Source organism: Clinocottus analis, unplaced genomic scaffold (genome assembly GCF_023055335.1).
Source record: "Clinocottus analis isolate CAN_PGR_092001 unplaced genomic scaffold, fCliAna1.0.p SCAF_14, whole genome shotgun sequence".
NCBI classification, from domain to species: Eukaryota; Metazoa; Chordata; class Actinopteri; order Perciformes; family Cottidae; genus Clinocottus; species Clinocottus analis.
Window position 1 is genome coordinate 13,341,848 of NW_027175865.1, and position 19,978 is coordinate 13,361,825.

A 19,978-nucleotide genomic window follows, 5' to 3' on the forward strand; every position below is an offset into this window, starting at 1 on the left:
GCAGGGGGACAGGCAATGGAAATCAGCCCTGCGGCTGGAATTGGGTGCATTTACATTTTAATTTTAAGTGTTCATTAATGTACATTGTCCCTCTTGAGAAAATAAACTTGAACTTTTATGGGAAGAACTGGCAAACAATAATATGAACATGGTAGAGTTTCAAACTGGGCAACGGGTGGAGTGCTTCTTTTAACTGTTAATTCAAATCCAGGCTCTTCTTGTGAGGGGACAATGTTATCTAACTTACTACTAAACTGTGGCGGTATTTTTTATGTTTTATAAAACTGGTTGACTAAATGCTTGCTTATCTGTGGATTGAATCAGATAAAGTAAAAGGTCATAAACGTGTCTCAGACTTGCAGCGTGACACTGAGAGCTCACTTTGGCTTTCAAGAACGACAGTGTAACTTCTCAGCTTTAGTAGGGTGACCATGAGGCTGGTACTTCCTAACCCAGGACTGGATGATAGGATCCCTTCTCATGAGGATCTGGACAGGATGGAGAAGGAGGAGGCAGGGGACAGGCCCAAGTGGGACAACAAAGCCCAGTACATGCTAACCTGTGTGGGCTGCTGCATTGGGATCGGCATTGTGTGGCGATTCCCTTACTTGTGTCAAAGTCATGGAGGAGGTAAGCTCAGATCAAAAAAAGGAATGGAAATCTTGTGATTACGGACAGTCAATTCTTTTAATGACTATTCGACAAAGTATAGTGTGGTTGAGGTACTAATGAATAGCCTGTTCCTTTTGAGTATTTTTATTTCAAATGAAGCTTTTTCATATTTGTGGTGAAAAAGTATTGTAACAGACTGAGTGACATGTAATGTTAACTTGCTATGTCATGAATGTTATTGTTTTTACAGGAAGAAGCTGTTCTATATTCGAAGATTAGTTATTGCAATTTCTGGGTTTAGGAGGTCAATGAATGTCTCATGAACTTCGTAGCTGTGGGACACATGGGTGTGCTTGTGATTGGCAGAGCGAGTAAGGTGGGATGTTATGCTTGGTGTTGCTGGTCTGTTGAGAGTTAGGCTATGACAAGCATAGATGGGCAGTATTTCTGTTACTTGTATTTGAAATACGTATTTCAGTTACTTGTATTTGAAATACGTATTGCAGTTACTTTGAGTAATTTGTCATTTGTATTTGATAGGGTCGATAAAAAAAACTATACTATGTCTATAATTTATGTCTGGCTGCATAGCCTATTGTATTATATACATCGTGATGGTTATAATGTCAAGCTAGCAATCAATGCTAACATGCTAATGACACTAGGTTGCTGTCTAGGCTAATGCGTAGCCAGCAAGTTAATTTACCAGTCGAGTAGCTAAAGGAAGAGAGAGATTGGGAGCTTGTATGTTTATGATAACCTTATCAGGAGACGTTTTAACATCTAATCTTGCACTGTATTACAAGTTCTGCTGTATCTTCTCAATGTCAATGTCATAATGTCATATCAATTACTGGCAGATAATATAATGCACAGTTAGCCAGACTATGACAGCAGATGTCCATTTGTTAGAAATAAAATATGGTTTGCGTCGCTATACTAAATTTTGATTATCTCCTCAACCAAGGCCTATTCGAATAATTTGAATGGTAAAATACGGAGAAAACACTTTTGAGATTAGTTCAAACGTGTACATATAGCAGTATATGTGTTACTGGTTTATTGGTTGTATATTCCCAAAAAGAAAACTTCCAGAATGCTGAAAGTATCGAAGGAACCTTCAAAACGTATTAAAATCCTACTGTAACCACACTATGCAAAGTTTGAGTTTGATTAAGTGAAGAAGAACATTTTTTTGCTATTTATTTAGTATATTAGTCTCGGCGAATCTCCAAATGAAGCATCTCTGATTTGTGTGCAATATTGCCATTTTGTCATGTAATACGCTATTTGTCTTTTATTAAGCTTTGAAGTCAGTTACACTGACATTATGTGACTGTTATTCTTTTTTTGTGGGGTTCACATAAAATATTCCTAAATCCCCTTCACGAAAACTTCCTGTTGTCCTCTCACCCAGCCATCCAGCTTGGTGGGGTCGAGCAGCGAGCGCTCTCCCACTACCTCCACAGCGCAGATAGGCTAGGCTAGCTGCGCCGTGAGGGTAATGGCATCAGCAGTGGGTGCTGGCAGAGAGCCAAGCGGTGAAAAAAACAACAACACAAAAAGCAGAAAAAACACTTCACTCACCCGATGCTGTTCACTTAAGACAAAGTCCATCCTTCTCTTTGGTATCAGTTAAGAATTGTGCATCATGGATGCCAGTTAGGATCCCCTTAATGAGAAAAGTAAGTAAATTTGCTGCCAAATCCATTTCTCATCCTCCTTCAGCCATTGAGTCACATTGGCACACTGACCAATCACAGCGCATGTTAATGGTCACGTCAGGCCCTGTGACGAATTATACGTCCAGACATGCTAGAAGGCCGTTCCATGTAGTTTAATCCAGCTCCTCTTCCATAGAGAAACAGGTGAGATGTGATTGTATAAGCACATTCATTAACCAGCTGCAAAGCAAGCCATACCGGAGGCCTGAAGCTGAGGAACAGAGGTACATGGAAGCTGTGTAATGAGAACATAAACTAATAAGGTGTATTTCTGAAAAACAATTACATTATAAAATCTGTTTAGGCCAGCAGGGAAGGCTTAGCAGGCTATGAGGGCCCGCCATTGTATTTTGGCTTAGGCTATGGCCTGCAGTAGCCTGTGGATTGTCCTTGAATAAGCCAAACAATAAGCAGGACAACGTCTCGTAGCTTTCCTGATCAAGGGTCGCTACAGGATATTACTGTAATAAAAGCAACATTATCTAAAGATTTGTAAATGTGCTTCTGATTATACTTTTTCAGGAGCATTTTTGATTCCCTACCTGATGCTGGTGGTGCTAGAAGGAATTCCTCTTCTGGTGTTGGAGTTTGCCATCGGCCAGCGTCTCAGGAAAGGCAGCGTGGGAGTGTGGAGAGCCATCAACCCTTATCTGACTGGTGTCGGCAAGTAAAATTGTCTCTGTAACAAATTGGCGGAAGCAGAAGCAAATTAATGACATCAGATGATGCTTTTATTGATCAGGAATAGCATCCATGCTGATTTCCCTCTTGGTTGGACTTTACTACAACACCTTAATAGCCTGGATTCTCTGGTATCTCTTCAATTCCTTTCAAGACCCACTGCCTTGGACCCAGTGTCCTCTCAATGACAATATGACAGGTATGTTAACACAGTTGCTTATTAAGCCCTCAAACTTTACAAGTATGCAGATGTAGACTTTTATACTTGCAGATGACTGTTTCTTGCCCCTTCAGGAATTGTTCCAGAGTGCCAAAGGAGCTCCACTGTGGATTACTATTTTTACAGAGTGACGTTGAATAGTTCGGCCTCTATAGCCGACTCTGGAGGAATCCACTGGCCCATAGTACTTTGCCTACTAGCATCCTGGTCAGTCATGTGTGTCTACTACATACGAGGGATTGGAACTTCAGGGAAGGTTTGCCAAACCTTGACAAAAACGACAGGCTTTCTTGAATCACCGTTCAAATAATTTAATCTTTTTTTTCCTGTCAAAACCTCAGGCGGTGTACGTCACAGCAGTCCTTCCACATATAGTGCTGGCCATCTTCCTGATTCGAGGACTCACACTTAAAGGCTCCCTGAGTGGAATAGAGTTCCTTTTCACACCAGACGTATGTTTAAAAGCTTGATAGAAAAGTTATATCTCATTGCTCAAACCAACATCACAATGTATATCTTGCTCTTGCAGCTGAATGAGTTGACTAAACCAACAACTTGGATGGATGCGGGTGCTCAGGTCTTCTATGCCTTTGGAATTGGGTGGGGTGGCCTCATCTCCTTCTCAAGCTACAACCCTGTTCAGTAAGAGACATTGAACGGTCCTATGGTTCTTAACTTGCTGTCCAAACTCACTTTGCTTCTTTTATTGAAAAGAGTTCATAGCAATTCTCAGACCTAAATTCAACCTGTATCTTTGTTTTTTTGTTGTTGTTTTTTTGTTTTTTTCCAAGTAACAACTGCATACAAGATGCTGTGATCATGGCAGTAATAACTGTCCTCACCTCAATCTATGCTGCCATTGTCACCTACTCCATCATTGGCTTTAGAGCTACAGAGCAATATGACAACTGTATCAATGAGTAAGTATTCCCATGATGTGGATTTAAACTTGTTTGGACTTAAAAAATTAAGTGGGCCTTTTATTGTTTAGTTACAATAAATTTCCAAACCCCAAAATGCTGTTTGTGTAGGAGTTACAAGTACTGTGACCTAAACCCAAATAGATCCAATATTGTGAAAACAATATCAGTATACTCCTTTAAAGGATTTACATTTTGGCACCATGCTATTGAATCACTCTCAAAAACCTCTTTGTCTGTGAGCGAGTGACTCAACGTCCCCTTGGTATTGGGCCGCACAGAAAGAATGAAAAAAAAAAAAAACAAGGCCGGTTTTATTTTGAAAACTGACTGGATACATCCGTCTGTGCATCTAAGCCTCTTACTCTTAGCACATGTGAAGATGCTACGTGACAACGTTACCCCAAAAATGAATGTACGTTTCAAGTCTGCCGGAGTTCTGGATTAAAATCAAGGCAGAATGTCTTCAAATCGCCAAAAAGCTCTGAAAACCTGTAGGAAACATCCAAACCATAAGTGTGAATACATATTGTGATCAGTCGTGTTGCATGCTGTTGAAATCATGAGTGTGAACACAGATCGCGAGGAGTAGTATAAAAGTCAGTCATTGGTTTCCAAACTTTAGGTTTTAGAGTCAATTTAACGTGTTCTGTGAAGTACAGAATGTAGTCGGACCGTGATGAAACTACCAGTACCCCCCTGGTTTGACCCAGCCTGGAACACGCTGAAAACAAACGACACTGCATAAAAGTCCTTTAAAAAAAAAATCACAGGATTTAAATAATAAAAAATTTTCTTTCTTTTTTTTTTTTACCAGGCAAAGGACTGCGACCCATTAAAAACGGGTCCGCGACCCACCAGTTGCGAACCACTGCCATAAGGGATACCAGGGAAATCCCTGGTAGGCCTGGGCCGACGGGTTTGAGGCTGGCCCACTTCCATCACCTGCCGGCCGTCCCTCTAGCTTGCGCAGCCCCAATTATGTGCTTCACAGAACACGTTAAATTTGCTCTAAAACCTAAATACTAGAAATCACTGGCTGACTTATACTATATATTTATACTACTCCTCACGATCTGTATTCACACTAATGGTTTCCACACCCAGCATGAAACACTATCTGGCGTTTTCACGACATTCTGCCTTGATTTTAATCCAGAACTCCGGCAGATTTGAAATGTACATTTAAGTTTCATTTTTGGGGTAACGTTCTCACGTAGTCTCTTCACATGTGCCAAGAGTAAGAGGCTCAGATGCACAGATGGATTTATCCGGTCAGTTTTCAAAATAAAACCAGCCTTTTTTTTTTTTTTTTCATTCTTTCTGTGCGGCCCATACCAAGGGGACGTTGAGTCACTCGCTCGCAGACAAAGCCGTTTTTGAGCGCGATTCAACAGCATGGCGCCAACACGTAAATCCTCTAAAGGAGTATACTGATATTGTTTTTTATTTCCATGTGACTATAATGCACCTGGCCGGCAAAGTTAGTTCAGGTTACTGCTAATGTTTTGTTATGCACCTTCAACACCACTACACACACACACACAGGTGATGCATTAAGTGCATGGGCAACGCGTCGTGTCGTGTATTGAGTAGGCCGGTTTGACAGTAACTCCTGGGCCACTTTTTCCCCCAGTCCACCCCTGGTCCAAATGAGCCTTGTGGAATTCTGTGATCAAGGAGGCGTGTAGTATGCTGCAAGTGGGGAAGCATGAGCACTCCGCCTGTCCATACCCCTCCCAATCCACGAAGTATTGCAGTTCTCTAGTCCAGCGGCCCCCAACTTTTTTGCGCCACGGACCGGTTCCGTGTCAGTCAATATTTTCACGGACCGGCCTTCATGGTGTGGGCAATAAAATATGATGTAAAAAATATAACGTAACAAAATAATACGACCGGCATGAAGCAATTATAAAGTGCATGAATATACAACTCAACATTACGCCGAATTAGTGTGAGCCCTGAGCTGGTTTCTCTGCAAGGAGCCGGGTCAGGGTGATGTGAGACACTCAACGTGTGTACTTTATATTGGGTCTACTCAGTAACTTAGACCTTTATGTCCAGTTTAATGCTTAATTTAGACCTTTCCCAGGTAGCCAAAATGACGTGGCCCAGATCCAGCTTGGCACGCTAAAAGAAAGACGTCGGCCTGGGTCCGATTGGCAATTCCGTTACCGACGGGCCGAACACACCGGCCCGAAGCCGGCACGCCAGAATAAACACGTCAGCCCGGGTCCGGTTGGTGGACTGTGCGGAATCTCAGTATGAATGACGCCCCAGAATCGGGTTGAATATTAAAAAGTATTGTTTCTGTGTCATGATCTGCTTATCTTACATCCCGCTTCATAAACACAGGATGTTGAAATGGAGGCAGGTTTCAGAGCTTTTTTGGCGATCTCAGGATATTCTGCCTTGATTTTTGACCAGAATACCGGCAGAGTTGAAGCAGACTATTAAATTTCGTTTTTGAGGTAACATGTGTCAAGAAACTAAGAGGCACAGATAGATGTATGCGGTCCTTTTTCAAAATAAAACTTTTTTTTCTTCTTCAAATCAAAACTTTTAAAAGAAATGTAAACTTTTTTTAAAATTCATTTATTCTTTCTGTGCAGCCCGGTACGGCCCGGGGGTCTGGGGACCGCTGCTTTACCCTGTCGTCGAGATTTGAGCAGGACAGATTTGAACAAACTGTGCAGGCAGGAGCCCCCTCGATGAGCTGGGTGGGTGGAGGGGGTCTGAAGCGAGCTCTCTTGCAGAGGTTTAACCCTGGAGACATGGAGGGTGGTATGAATTCCCATGCCTGGTGGTAGATGCAGACAGATGGCTGCAGGATTAATGACCCGTGAAACAGGGAATATGGGCCCATAACTATAGGGGGGACCAGGGATTAAAACCGGCTACATTGTGGTTTCAGGACGACCACTCTTCCCATGAGCTACAGCCGCCCTCCTGTCTCCACTCGTCCAGTGGCAGCTTCCCTGGAATCAACTCCCGATTCCCAATGTTGTAATTCCTCTTTGCGGGAGACAGTTTCGAGGAGAAGAAGGCACATGGATAAACCTTCTGATCCTCGGCAGCTCACTGAGAAAGAACAGCCCCAACAGTCCGAGGCGTCTACCTCTACGATGAACCGGCGGGCTGTATCTGGGATTATTAGGATGGGAGCTGACATAAAGCGTGACTTTAACTTACCAAAGGCCTCTGATGCAGCGGAGGGCCACTGCAAGGGCACATTTGGGGAGGTGAGACTGTTGAGTGAGCTAGCCACGGAAATGTAGCTACGGATAAACCATCGATAGAAGTTTGCGAATCCCAGAAAGCGTTGGAGTTCAATGCGCGTGGACGGTGGAGACCTTTCTGCAACTGGTGTAGTGTTAGCAGAGTCTATCTGGATGTTACCTGCTTTGATAACGAATCCCAGAAAGAAGATGAGGATGTCATCTATACAAAAATAGAAACATTGTGTAGGTCTCAGAGAACATCATTGACTAACCTCTGCAAAACAGGTGGGGCATTGGTAAGGTCTGTGAATGTTGTCACCCAACTTTTAAATTGCAGTCACAGTATAGGATCAACCTGTTAGATAACTCTTTCGATGTATGGATGGGCATGTGAGTTTTGTATTAACATAGACTTGAACAATCTGAATGAATTCCTTAATGTAATTCCCAGTAATGTTAAATTACTAATTTGTGACGTATGTTCTTCCTAGTAACATCCTGACATTATTAAATTCGTTTGAGCTTCCTGAAGATGGCATCACTACCAACAACTACGAGGCAGCTCTTGGTCATCTCAACAGCTCCTATCCTGATACTGTTCTTGGATTGGACATCAAAACATGTGACATGCAGACACTTCTCAGTGAGGTGACTGTATTGATGATTATCTATTGGATTACCAAGTTATACAACTTTTTTTCTCTTATTGGCTTTGTTACTAACTTGTGTGTGTTCAGGGAGTGGAAGGAACAGGTCTGGCCTTCATAGTGTTCACAGAAGCAATCACCAAGATGCCTGGTTCTCCCGTCTGGTCTGTTCTCTTCTTCGTCATGCTTCTCTGCTTGGGACTCTCATCCCTGTTTGGCAACATTGAAGGAGTGGTGGTCCCACTGAAAGATCTGAATGTATTCCCTAAAAAATGGCCCCATGAGTTACTCACTGGTAATTTGGTTTTAATAATCAACTCAATCATGTCTTTCATTTTCCAATTAATACACATCTGTGGTGTTTGTCTCTTGCTTATGTTTTAACACAATTTTCCTTGTTTTTGTGTATGTGTGTTTCAGGAGTAACATGCACTGTTGGCTTCGTCATCTGCCTCCTGTTTACACAGCATTCAGGGCTTTATTGGGTAACTTTCTTTGACAAATTTGCTGGATCAGTTCCACTTCTGACCATTGGATTGTTTGAGGTAATAGCTGTTGTATACATCTACGGTATTGACAGGTTAGTTCTTCTTCAGACTATTTTAATAACCATCTATGTTTTTGTTATCATTCTTCCTCTTTTGTTATCATTCTTCTTCATATTTGCTGCACATACAGCTTGAGCAGCATGTGTGATCAACCTATTTAAGTCAAATGTAACATGGATCACTTCATGCACATTTCAAAACTTGTCAGAGCTAATCAAAACCCTCTTGTGTTGCAGGTTCAATGACGATATGAAGTTCATGGTTGGATATAAGCCCTCCATCTTTTGGCAGGTTACATTGAGGTTCATTAGTCCTCTCCTTCTTCTGGTTATTTTAGTTTTCTACCTAGTGACACAAGTCCAAGAAGAGCTCACCTACTTAGTCTGGGATCCAAACTCTGTAAGCACACAAGCGCTGTGATACATCATATAATAAACAACTTGTCAGTCTATAACCATACTTCAGCAGTTGTTGGACAGCCATTGTATACAAAATGCACTTCTTATACTGTTTTCTGCTCTTTAGGAGGAATTCCCGTCTCTGGCATCAGTACCGTACCCCTCATGGATCAACGTGATCATTTTTCTCCTGGCGGGTGTCCCCAGCCTAGCAGTGCCTGTGTATGCATTATGTAGGCTGTTTGTTAATTGCTGCAGAAAACCATAGTGTCAAAAGAGTCCTAAACGGTTTAATAAGTGTACGTTTCAGAATACAACAAAATGCATGAGGCTTATAATAATAATATTACTGATGTTGTATTGATGCACTTAGGTAAAATATGTATAATTCTGATCATATTTTGTGTTGTGTGCAATTGTATTGCTGCCGAATCATTCTACTTAAACAGACTCATAGCCTAATAATATGATATCTTGTTGTATTGGACCTCTCCAAATTTAAAGACAAGGCAGCTTACTTTTCCATCAAGGTTTTCTACCCGTGGCCCTGAGAGCTCAACGCACTATAAGTTAATGCAACAGCGCTCTCTCTTTGTATCAATGTTTAAACAAGAAGATGTTCAAACACTCAGTTATAGTTAATTCAATCAAAGTAATTTTCGATTGTAGATTGATATTATTTAGTAAATATACTATAAGCCACAATGGAGCCATGTTCGACAAATGGACCCTGAACAACAAGGTACACTTTGTTTTGTTAGTCAGCACATTGGACGTATTCGGCTCTCACTCGTTTAGTTTAACAACGTGCGATTGGATTGTAGTTTCACAGAGGCGGAGTCAGCCTTCAGGTCGGTTTTAGAGATGGCCCTCTGGTGTTTGATGTCCTGACTACGCCCTCTTGTGTAAATAACTAGGTAGTTTCACTTAAAGGAATTGTTATTCAGCTCTATGGGGTCAGGCATCCATCTTGAATAATACTGTACAATCCATCTTGTTTAACATTTACCATGCATACCTTAAATACTTCTAAGTTATAAAAAAAAACAACTGTCTTTCTACTATGTTACTAATGCACATTGTCATGAGGCTTAATTGATTATTTATTATTATATCCTTCTTAAGTATTGTAATTTACACATAGGCTGTGTCTACTACCGGACACTGACTTTCCGTGCTTAGGGCACCACACTGACAAAACCAGCAGAATTTATTGCACTTAAAATACCCGCATGGTGCACTGCAAACGGTCAAAAAATGCAGTGTAAAACGATAGACACTACTCGCACTAAACGGGCGCCATCTTGGCTACGTAGCGAAATAGGAGGAGCCCTTTCGCCAGCTTTTTATTATATATTTGTATGCTTCTGCCGCGGTTGTGAAGATGTCGCAGTCTCCGAATGGGGTGGCGAAAGGTGTAAACAAGGGACAAAAAGAGAGCATGTAGTGCGTTCATTTTGTCAGTCTTAGTTTTGCGGCTTTTGGATTTGTGTCCGTCACTTCCGCCAAGTGGTTAACGTAAGTGTTTCATTTGATACAGTGCTTATTGCCGACGGAGTGCACTACAGATGTTAGTGCACCGTATTGCAGTGTACTTCGTAAAGTGTTCGGGAATAGACACAGTCAGAGACATTTTTTTATTTACAAGTGTAAGCTATAATAAACTATTACAATTCTACACTCTCAAACACATATCAGGCTTATTTATAGAAAACAGTTTACAAATAAAACAAGTTGCACCCGGTATCATTAGACAACAGCTCCCGTCCCTCACTGTCTAACGCAACAACTCCCGAACAACTGACACATTTTGATATCGTAACAAACAGTTTTAGGTACAACCCCGCCTCCAACCCCCCAAATTACAGATTCCTCGTCACCCACTCTCCTCATGCATACTAGTCCAAGCCAGTGACTTTAAGGAATGTGGCTGCTTTTGTTGCACTTTACGCATAAAACAGCCTAAACACAATACTTAATACCACACATTATTATAAAACATTTTCCCTTCACACGTATGATTTGACTAAAGTCTGAAGCATGTTTCAACAACATCCCAGCTGACATTGGACAAAAGCAGGGTACACCTTGGACAGACTACCATCCACCCCTCAGGTTCACAGGCAATTTTCGAGTCTCTAATTATCTTAAGTTAAATGTTGTAGCGTGGACTCTGGGAGAAACCTGGAGAGAACCCACACTTTCATGGGAAGAACGGGCAAACTCCTCACAGAAGGGCTGTGCGGGACCGTGGATCGAACCCGTCTCGCTGTGAGGTGACAGTGCTAGCCACTACACCACCATGCAGCCTCAGGGCCAAACAATAATATGAACATGGTAGAGTTTCAAACTGGGCAACGGGTGGAGTGCTTCTTTTAACTGTTAATTCAAATCCAGGCTCTTCTTGTGAGGGGATAATGTTATCTAACTTACTACTAAACTGTGGCAGTATTTTTTTATAATGTTTTATAAAACTGGTTGACTAAATACTTGCTTATCTTTGAATTGCACCAGATAAAGTAAAAGATCATAAACGTGTCTCAGACTTGCAGCGTGACACTAAGAGCTCACTTTGGCTTTCAAGAACGACAGTGTAACTTCTCAGCTTTAGTAGGGTGACCATGAGGCTGGTACTTCCTAACCCAGGACTGGATGATAGGATCCCTTCTCATGAGGATCTGGACAGGATGGAGAAGGAGGAGGCAGGGGACAGGCCCAAGTGGGACAACAAAGCCCAGTACATGCTAACCTGTGTGGGCTTCTGCATTGGGCTCGGCATTGTGTGGAGATTCCCTTACTTGTGTCAAAGTCATGGAGGAGGTAAGCTCAGATCAAAAAAAGGAATGGAAATCTTGTGATTACGGACAGTCAATTCTTTTAATAATGATTCAACAAAGCATAGTGTGGTTGAGGTACTAATGAATAGCCTGTTCCTTTTGAGTATTTTTATTTCAAATAAAGCTTTTTCATATTTGTGGTGAAAAAGTATTGTAACAGACTGAGTGACATGTAATGTTAACTTGCTATGTCATGAATGTTATTGTTTTTACAGGAAGAAGCTGTTCTATATTCGAAGATTAGTTATTGCAATTTCTGGGTTTAGGAGGTCAATGAATGTCTCATGAACTTCGTAGCTGTGGGACACATGGGTGTGCTTGTGAAGGTGGGACGTTATGGTTGGTGTTGCTGGTCTGTTGAGAGTTAGGCTATGACAAGCAGAGATGGGCAGTATTTCTGTTACTTGTGTTTGAAATACGTATTTCAGTTACTTTGAGTAATTTGTAATTTGTATTTGATAGGGTCGCTAAAAAAATCTAATGTAATTTGTAACAAAATACTTTAGAGTGGAGTCATTTTGTATTTAAAATACTCAAAATACTTTGTCCATGAATAATAAACGTATTGTCTGTCAAGGTTAAATCTTGTATCTGAGTGTGACAGATGTCAACTAGCTTGATGTATAATTTATGTCTGGCTGCATAGCCTATTGTATTATATACATGGTGATGGTTATAATGTCAAGCTAGCAATCAATGCTAACATGCTAATGACGCTAGCTTGCTGTCTAGGCTAATGCATAGCCAGCAAGTTAACTTACCAGTCGAGTAGCTATAGGAAGAAAGAGATTGGGAGCTTGTATGTTTATGATAACCTTATCAGGAGACGTTTTAACATCTAATCTTGCACTGTATTAGAAGTTCTGATGTATCTTCTTAATGTCAATGTCATAATGTCATATCAATTACTGGCAGATAATATAATGCACAGTTAGCCAGACTATGGCAGCAGATGTCCATTTGTTAGAAATAAAATATGGTTTGCGTAGCTATACTAAATTCCGAATATCTCCTCAACCAAGGCCTATTTGAATAATTTGAATGGTAAAATACCCAGAATCAGAATCAGAAACGTTTTATTGCCACGTAAGTTATTACAAACGAGGAATTTGTCTTGGCGGAGGGTGCATCATAAAACACAACAACAACAAGGAACATTTAACTGTACAAGTAAAAGTATAAAAATTGGATAGAAACAAACAAAGTAAATGCAGTAAATGTGCAGTAAATAAGTAGCGATGCAAATAAAATAAAAAATAAAGCAGTAACGATCAATAATGATAATAATAAGAGTAAAGGTAAATAAAGTGCATAGAATGAGGTAATGCACAGACAACACTTTTGAGATTAGTTCAGACGTGTACATATAGCAGTATATGTGTTACTGGTTTATTGGTTTTTGTAGAACGCAGAAAAATAAAAAAATATTCCCAAAAAGAAAACTTCCAAATTGCTGAAAGTATCGAAAGAAGCTTCAAAACGTATTAAAGTCCTACAGTAAAATACCACACTATGCAAAGTTTGAGTTTGATTAAGTGAAGAAGAACATTTTTTTGCTATTTATTTAGTATATTAGTCTCGGCGAATCTCCAACTGAAGCATCTCTGATTTATGTGCAATATTGCCATTTTGTCACGTGACACGCTATTTGTCTTTTAATAATTTTTGAAGTTAGTTACACTGACATTATGTGACTGTTATTCTTTTTTTGTGGGGTTCACATAAAATATTCCTAAATCCCCTTCACGAAAACTTCCTGTTGTCCTCTCACCCAGCCATCCAGCTTGGTGGGGTCGAGCAGCGAGCGCTCTCCCACTACCTCCACAGCGCAGATAGGCTAGGCTAGCTACGCCGTGAGGGTAATGGCATCAGCAGTGGGTGCTGGCAGAGAGCCAAGCGGTGAAAAAAACAACAACACAAAAAGCAGAAAAAACACTTCACTCACCCAATGCTGTTCACTTAAAACAAAGTGTTTCCTTCTCTTTGGTATCAGTTAAGAATTGTGCATCATGGATGCCAGTTAGGATCCCCTTCATGAGAAAAGTAAGTAAATTTGCTGCCAAATCCATTTCTCATCCTCCTTCAGCCATTGAGTCACATTGGCACACTGACCAATCACAGCGCATGTTAATGGTCACGTCAGGCCCTGTGACGAATTATACGTCCAGACATGCTAGAAGGCCGTTCCATGTAGTTTAATCCAGCTCCTCTTCCATAGAGAAACAGGTGAGATGTGATTGTATAAGCACATTCATTAACCAGCTGCAAAGCAAGCCATACCGGAGGCCTGAAGCTGAGGAACAGAGGTACATGGAAGCTGTGTAATGAGAACATAAACTAATAAGGTGTATTTCTGAAAAACAATTGAATTATAAAATAGCTATAACTTTTAACGAATAAAATACATTACATTATAAAATAGCTATGACTTTGTGATTCTGTTTAGGCCAGCAGGGAAGGCTTAGCAGGCTATGAGGGCCCGCCATTGTATTTTGGCTTAGGCTATGGCCTGCAGTAGCCTGTGGATTGTCCTTGAATAAACCAAACAATAAGCAGGACAACGTCTCGTAGCTTTCCTGATCAAGGGTCGCTACAGGATGTTACTGTAATAAAAGCAACATTATCTAAAGATTTGTAAATGTGCTTCTGATTATACTTTTTCAGGAGCATTTTTGATTCCCTACCTGATTCTGGCGGTGCTAGAAGGAATTCCTCTTCTGCTGATGGAGTTTGCCATCGGCCAGCGTCTCAGGAAAGGCAGCGTTGGAGTGTGGAGAGCCATCAACCCTTATCTGACTGGTGTCGGCAAGTAAAATAGACTCTGGAACACATTGGCGGAAGCAAAAGCAAATGAATAACATCAGATGGTGCTTTTATTGATCAGGTATAGCATCCATGCTGGTTTCCTTATTATGTGGACTGTACTACAACAGCTTAATAGCCTGGGTTCTCTGGTATCTCTTCAATTCCTTTCAAGACCCACTGCCTTGGACCCAGTGTCCTCTCAATGACAATATGACAGGTATGTTAACACAGTTGCTTATTAAGCCCTCAAACTTTACAAGTATGCAGATGTAGACTTGTATACTTGCAGATGACTGTTTCTTGCCCCTTCAGGAATTGTTCCAGAGTGTCAAAGGAGCTCCACTGTGGATTACTATTTTTACAGAGTGACTTTGAATAGTTCGGCCTCGATAGCCGACTCTGGAGGAATCCACTGGCCCATAGTACTTTGCCTGCTAGCAGCCTGGTCAGTCATGTGTGTCTACTACATACGAGGGATTGGAACTTCAGGGAAGGTTTGCCAAACCTTGACAAAAACGATAGGCTTTCTTGAATCACCATTGTTCAAATAATTTAATCTTTTTTTTCCTCTCAAAACCTCAGGCGGTGTACGTCACAGGAGTCCTTCCACATATAGTGTTGGCCATCTTCCTGATTCGAGGACTCACGCTTAAAGGCTCCCTGAGTGGAATAGAGTTCCTTTTCACACCAGACGTATGTTTAAAAGCTTGATAGAAAAGTTATATCTCATTGCTCAAACCAACATCACAATGTATATCTTGCTCTTGCAGCTGAATGAGTTGACTAAACCAACAACTTGGATGGATGCGGGTGCTCAGGTCTTCTATGCCTTTGGAATTGGGTGGGGTGGCCTCATCTCCTTCTCAAGCTACAACCCTGTTCAGTAAGAGACATTGAAAGGTCCTATGGTTCTTAACTTGCTGTCCAAACTCACTTTGCTTCTTTTATTGAAAAGAGTTCATAGCCATTCTCAGACCTAAATTAAACCTGTATCTTTATTTTGTTGTTGTTGTTTTTTTGTTTTTTTCCAAGTAACAACTGCATACGAGATGCTCTGATCACGGCAGTAATAACTGTCTTCACCTCAATCTATGCTGCCATTGTCACCTACTCCATCATTGGCTTTAGAGCTACAGAGCAATATGACAACTGTATGAATGAGTAAGTATTCCAATGATGTGGATTTAAACTTGTTTGGACTCTAGACGCCTCACTAGGCGGGTCCGAATCAGGGGCGGACTGGCCATAGTGCATTGGTTCTCAACTGGTCTGGCTCCAGGACCCACCATCACCCTTACTGACAAGCCGTGACCCAAATTGAGGAACATTCTCAACATCTCCAATATATTTAATGAAAAGATGGTGCAGTTTGAACCTGAGATAGTATGGAGACAGAAGTGTTGCATGCCGGGTGTGTGATTGTGTGTGTGTGTGTGTGTAGGGGTGTTGAAGGTGCGTAATAAAACAATAAGATAAGTAACAGAACCTAAACTAACTCTACGGCCCAGGTGCATAATAGTCACAAATAAATAAAAAACAATATCAGTATACTCCTTTAAAGGATTTACACTTTGTCGCCATGCTGTTGAATAACTCTCAAAAACGTCTTCATCTGTGAGCGAGTGACTCAACGTCCCCTTGGTATCTGGCCGCACAGAAAGAATGAAAAAAAAAAAAGTCTTGTTTTATTTTGAAAACTGACCGGATACATCCGTCTATGCATCTGAGCCTCTTACTCTTGACACATGTGAAGATGCTACGTGAGAACGTTACCCCAAAAATGAAACTTAAATGTACGTTTCAAGTCTGCCGGAGTTCTGGATTAAAATCAAGGCAGAATGTCTTCAAATCGCCAAAAAGCTCTGAAAGTCTGCAGGAAACATCCAAACCATGAGTGTGAATACATATTGCAATCAGTAGTGTTGCATGTTGGGTGTTGAAACCATGAGTGTGAACACAGATCGCGAGGAGTAGTATAAAAGTCAGTCAGTCGGTGGTTTCCAAACTTTAGGTTTAAGAGTCAATTCAATGTGTTCAGTAAAGCGCAGAATGTCGTCGGACCACTGATGTCAGAGGAAGAGCCGGCTGGTGATGGAGGTGGGCCGGCCCAAAACCCTGGTATTCCCCTGGTTTGACCCAACCGGAAACACGCTGAAAACAAATGACACTGCTCTGCATAAAAGTCCTTTCACAATAAAATCGCAGAATTATATATATATATATATATATATATATATATATATATATATATATATATATATATATATATATATATATTAATTGTATTTATTTATTTTTTTCCCAAGCAAAGGACCGCGACCCACCAGTTGAGAACCACTGCCATAGGAGATATCCCTGCTGGGCCGACAAGGTTGGGGCCGGCCCACTTCCATCACCTGCCGGCCGTCCCTCTAACTTGCGCGGCCCCAACTACGTTCTGTGCTTCACAGAACATGTTAAAATTGCTCCAAAACCTAAATACTAAAAATGACTGGCTGACTTATACTATATACGTATACTATATAGTATATACTACAGTATATACTACTACCACGTCAGTAATGTTAAATTACTAATCTGTGACATATGTTCTCCCTAGTAACATCCTGAAATTATTAAATATGTTTGAGCTTCCTGAAGATGGCATCACGTCAAGCAACTACGAGGCAGCTCTTGGTCATCTCAACAGCTCCTATCCTGATACTGTTCTTAGATTGGACATCAAAACATGTGACATGCAGACACTTCTCAGTGAGGTAACTGTATTGATGAATATCTATTGGATTACCAAGTTATACAACTTTTTTTCTCATATTTGCTTCGTTACTAACTTGTGTGTGTTCAGGGAGTGGAAGGAACAGGTCTGGCCTTCATAGTGTTCACAGAGGCAATCATCAAGATGCCTGGTTCTCCCGTCTGGTCTGTTCTCTTCTTCGTCATGCTTCTCTGCTTGGGACTCTCATCCCTGTTTGGCAACATTGAGGGAGTGGTGGTCCCACTGAAAGATCTGAATGTATTCCCTAAAAAATGGCCCCATGAGTTAATCACTGGTAATTTGGTTTTAATAATCAACTCAGTCATGTCTTTCCTTTTCCAATTAATACACATCTTTGGTGTTTGTCTCTGGTTTATGTTTTAACACAATTGTCCTTGTTTTTGTGTATGTGTGTTTCAGGAGTAACATGCACTGTTGGCTTCGTCATCTGTCTCCTGTTTACACAGCATTCAGGGCTTTATTGGGTAACTTTCTTTGACAAATTTGCTGGATCAGTTCCACTTCTGACCATTGGATTGTTTGAGGTAATAGCTGTTGTGTACATCTACGGTATTGACAGGTTAGTTCTTCGTCAGACTATTTTAATAAGCATCTATGTTTTTGTTATCATTCTTCATCTTTTGTTATCATTCTTCTTTATATTTGCTGCAAATACAGCATGAGCAGCATGTGTGATCAACCTATTTAAGTCCAATGTAACATGGATCACTTCATGCACATTTCAAAACTCGTCAAAGCTAATCAAAACCCTCTTGTGTTGCAGGTTCAATGATGATGTGAAGTTCATGGTGGGACATAAGCCCTCCATCTTTTGGCAGGTTACATTGAGGTTCATTAGTCCTCTCCTTCTTCTGGTTATTTTAGTTTTCTACCTGGTGACACAAGTCCAAGAAGAGCTCACCTACTTAGTCTGGGATCCAAACTCTGTAAGCACACAAGCGCTGTGATACATCATATAATAAACAACTTGTCAGTCTATAACCATACTTCAGCAGTTGTTGGACAGCCATTGTATACAAAATGCACTTCTTATACTGTTTTCTGCTCTTTAGGAGGAATTCCCGTCTCTGGCATCAGTACCGTACCCCTCATGGATCAACGTGATCATTTTTCTCCTGGCGGGTGTCCCCAGTCTAGCAGTGCCTGTGTATGCATTATGTAGGCTGTTTGTTAATTGCTGCAAGAACACCATAGTGTCAAAAGAGTCCTAAACTGTTCAATAAGTGTACGTTTCAGAATACAACAAAATGCATGAGTCTTGAAGTATAATACTGATGTTGTATTGATGTACTTAGGTAAAATATGTGTAATTCTGATCATGTTTTGTGTTGTGTGCAATTGTATTGCTGCTGTAACATTCTACTTAAACAGACTCATGGCCTGATAATATGATATCTTGCTGTATTGAACCTCTCCAGATTTAAAGACAAGGCAGTTTACTTTTCAATTAAGGTTTTATACTCTTGAACCTGAGAGCTCAACGCACTAACGCTCATTCAATGCACATTTTCCAAGAGAGGGAGACCCCACACAGCAGTGTTTAAAATATTGCAACTGTTCAGATATTAACTGACTACTATAATAATAAATCCCTGATTCATGCACTCAGTTATATATAATTAAATCAAAGTCAATTGTAGATTAATATTATTTAGTAAATATAACAATAGCTGCAATGGTATGACGTCTATAGTGTGTAGTTTAAATACATGACGTACTAAATACCACACTACCTAGCAAAAAGTATCTTGAAAATCCATTATAGTTACATTTGTGTTATTGATAAGGGAGAAAAAAATAAGTTAGGGAACAATGGGTTAACAATTGTGTATTGCAAAGGGACTACATATCCTAGCCTAAAACCATTGTTTAAAAGGACACAGCTATAATGTTGGGCATTGGGAAAAATAATTACATATGACAATTCAAAAGATACTTTTAGATAACCACATTTTAGGGAGTTTATAAATACTGAGTCATAAACATTTTTAATTTTTTTTTACTCTTAAAGAATTTCTCAGTCTCATGATTTGCCAGTATATTGCAGAGCAAATATACTGTGACAGACAACCATACACACTCACATTCAGACACAATTTTAGAGTCTCCAATTTTTTTTAAGCTGCATGTCTTTGAACTGTGGGAGGAAGCCAGAGGGAACCCACGCTGCCACTGGCACATTGACAAGTTCCCCACAGAAGATCTCCCAATATTGTGAAATGAAACCCTAGCCCCTCTTGCTGTGAGGCGATAGTGCTAGCCACTACTCCACCGTGCAGCCAAATACACCACATTAATACACACAATTTAGGTGAGTTCTAAAACTAGCCTTCAACACAAATACCTCATTTAAGGTTGGGCCTTAATACAGCCTTGGTTTCATAAACCCTGTGACTTGGTTGAAGGCAGGTTCACAGGTGTTCATATCATTTTCTCCAGGTGCAAATCTATTAAATAAGCAACTGCCAGCTATGCAGTTAGAGGCAATTCGGAAAACTCTGTTCAACGGTTGTCACATAATCTTTAAAATATGTTGTTGAACCAACAACTGTGAGCAGGACTCTGTTCATTGTCATTAGCAATGCATGT

The 19,978-nt window shown here is 40.6% G+C and overlaps 2 protein-coding genes across 2 annotated transcripts; both read left to right on the plus strand.

Moving 5' to 3' along the window:
• Positions 1 to 431: 431 nt before the first annotated feature.
• Positions 432 to 9,247, plus strand: LOC137784536 (sodium-dependent neutral amino acid transporter B(0)AT1-like). Its single transcript, XM_068575297.1, has 12 exons — positions 432 to 630; positions 2,859 to 2,999; positions 3,079 to 3,216; positions 3,312 to 3,493; positions 3,579 to 3,689; positions 3,767 to 3,879; positions 4,029 to 4,157; positions 7,870 to 8,026; positions 8,116 to 8,320; positions 8,446 to 8,605; positions 8,810 to 8,972; positions 9,099 to 9,247. Exons 1-12 carry the CDS (start codon positions 432 to 434, stop codon positions 9,237 to 9,239), a joined length of 1,839 nt encoding a protein of 612 aa, XP_068431398.1. The 3' UTR covers positions 9,240 to 9,247.
• Positions 9,248 to 11,592: 2,345 nt separating this feature from the next.
• On the plus strand, positions 11,593 to 18,600 carry LOC137785031 (sodium-dependent neutral amino acid transporter B(0)AT1-like). The gene is made up of 12 exons (XM_068576049.1): positions 11,593 to 11,791; positions 14,473 to 14,613; positions 14,693 to 14,830; positions 14,926 to 15,107; positions 15,196 to 15,306; positions 15,384 to 15,496; positions 15,646 to 15,774; positions 17,213 to 17,369; positions 17,459 to 17,663; positions 17,789 to 17,948; positions 18,153 to 18,315; positions 18,442 to 18,600. The coding sequence occupies exons 1-12, from the start codon at positions 11,593 to 11,595 to the stop codon at positions 18,598 to 18,600; spliced, it is 1,857 nt and encodes a 618-aa protein (XP_068432150.1).
• Positions 18,601 to 19,978: the final 1,378 nt, after the last annotated feature.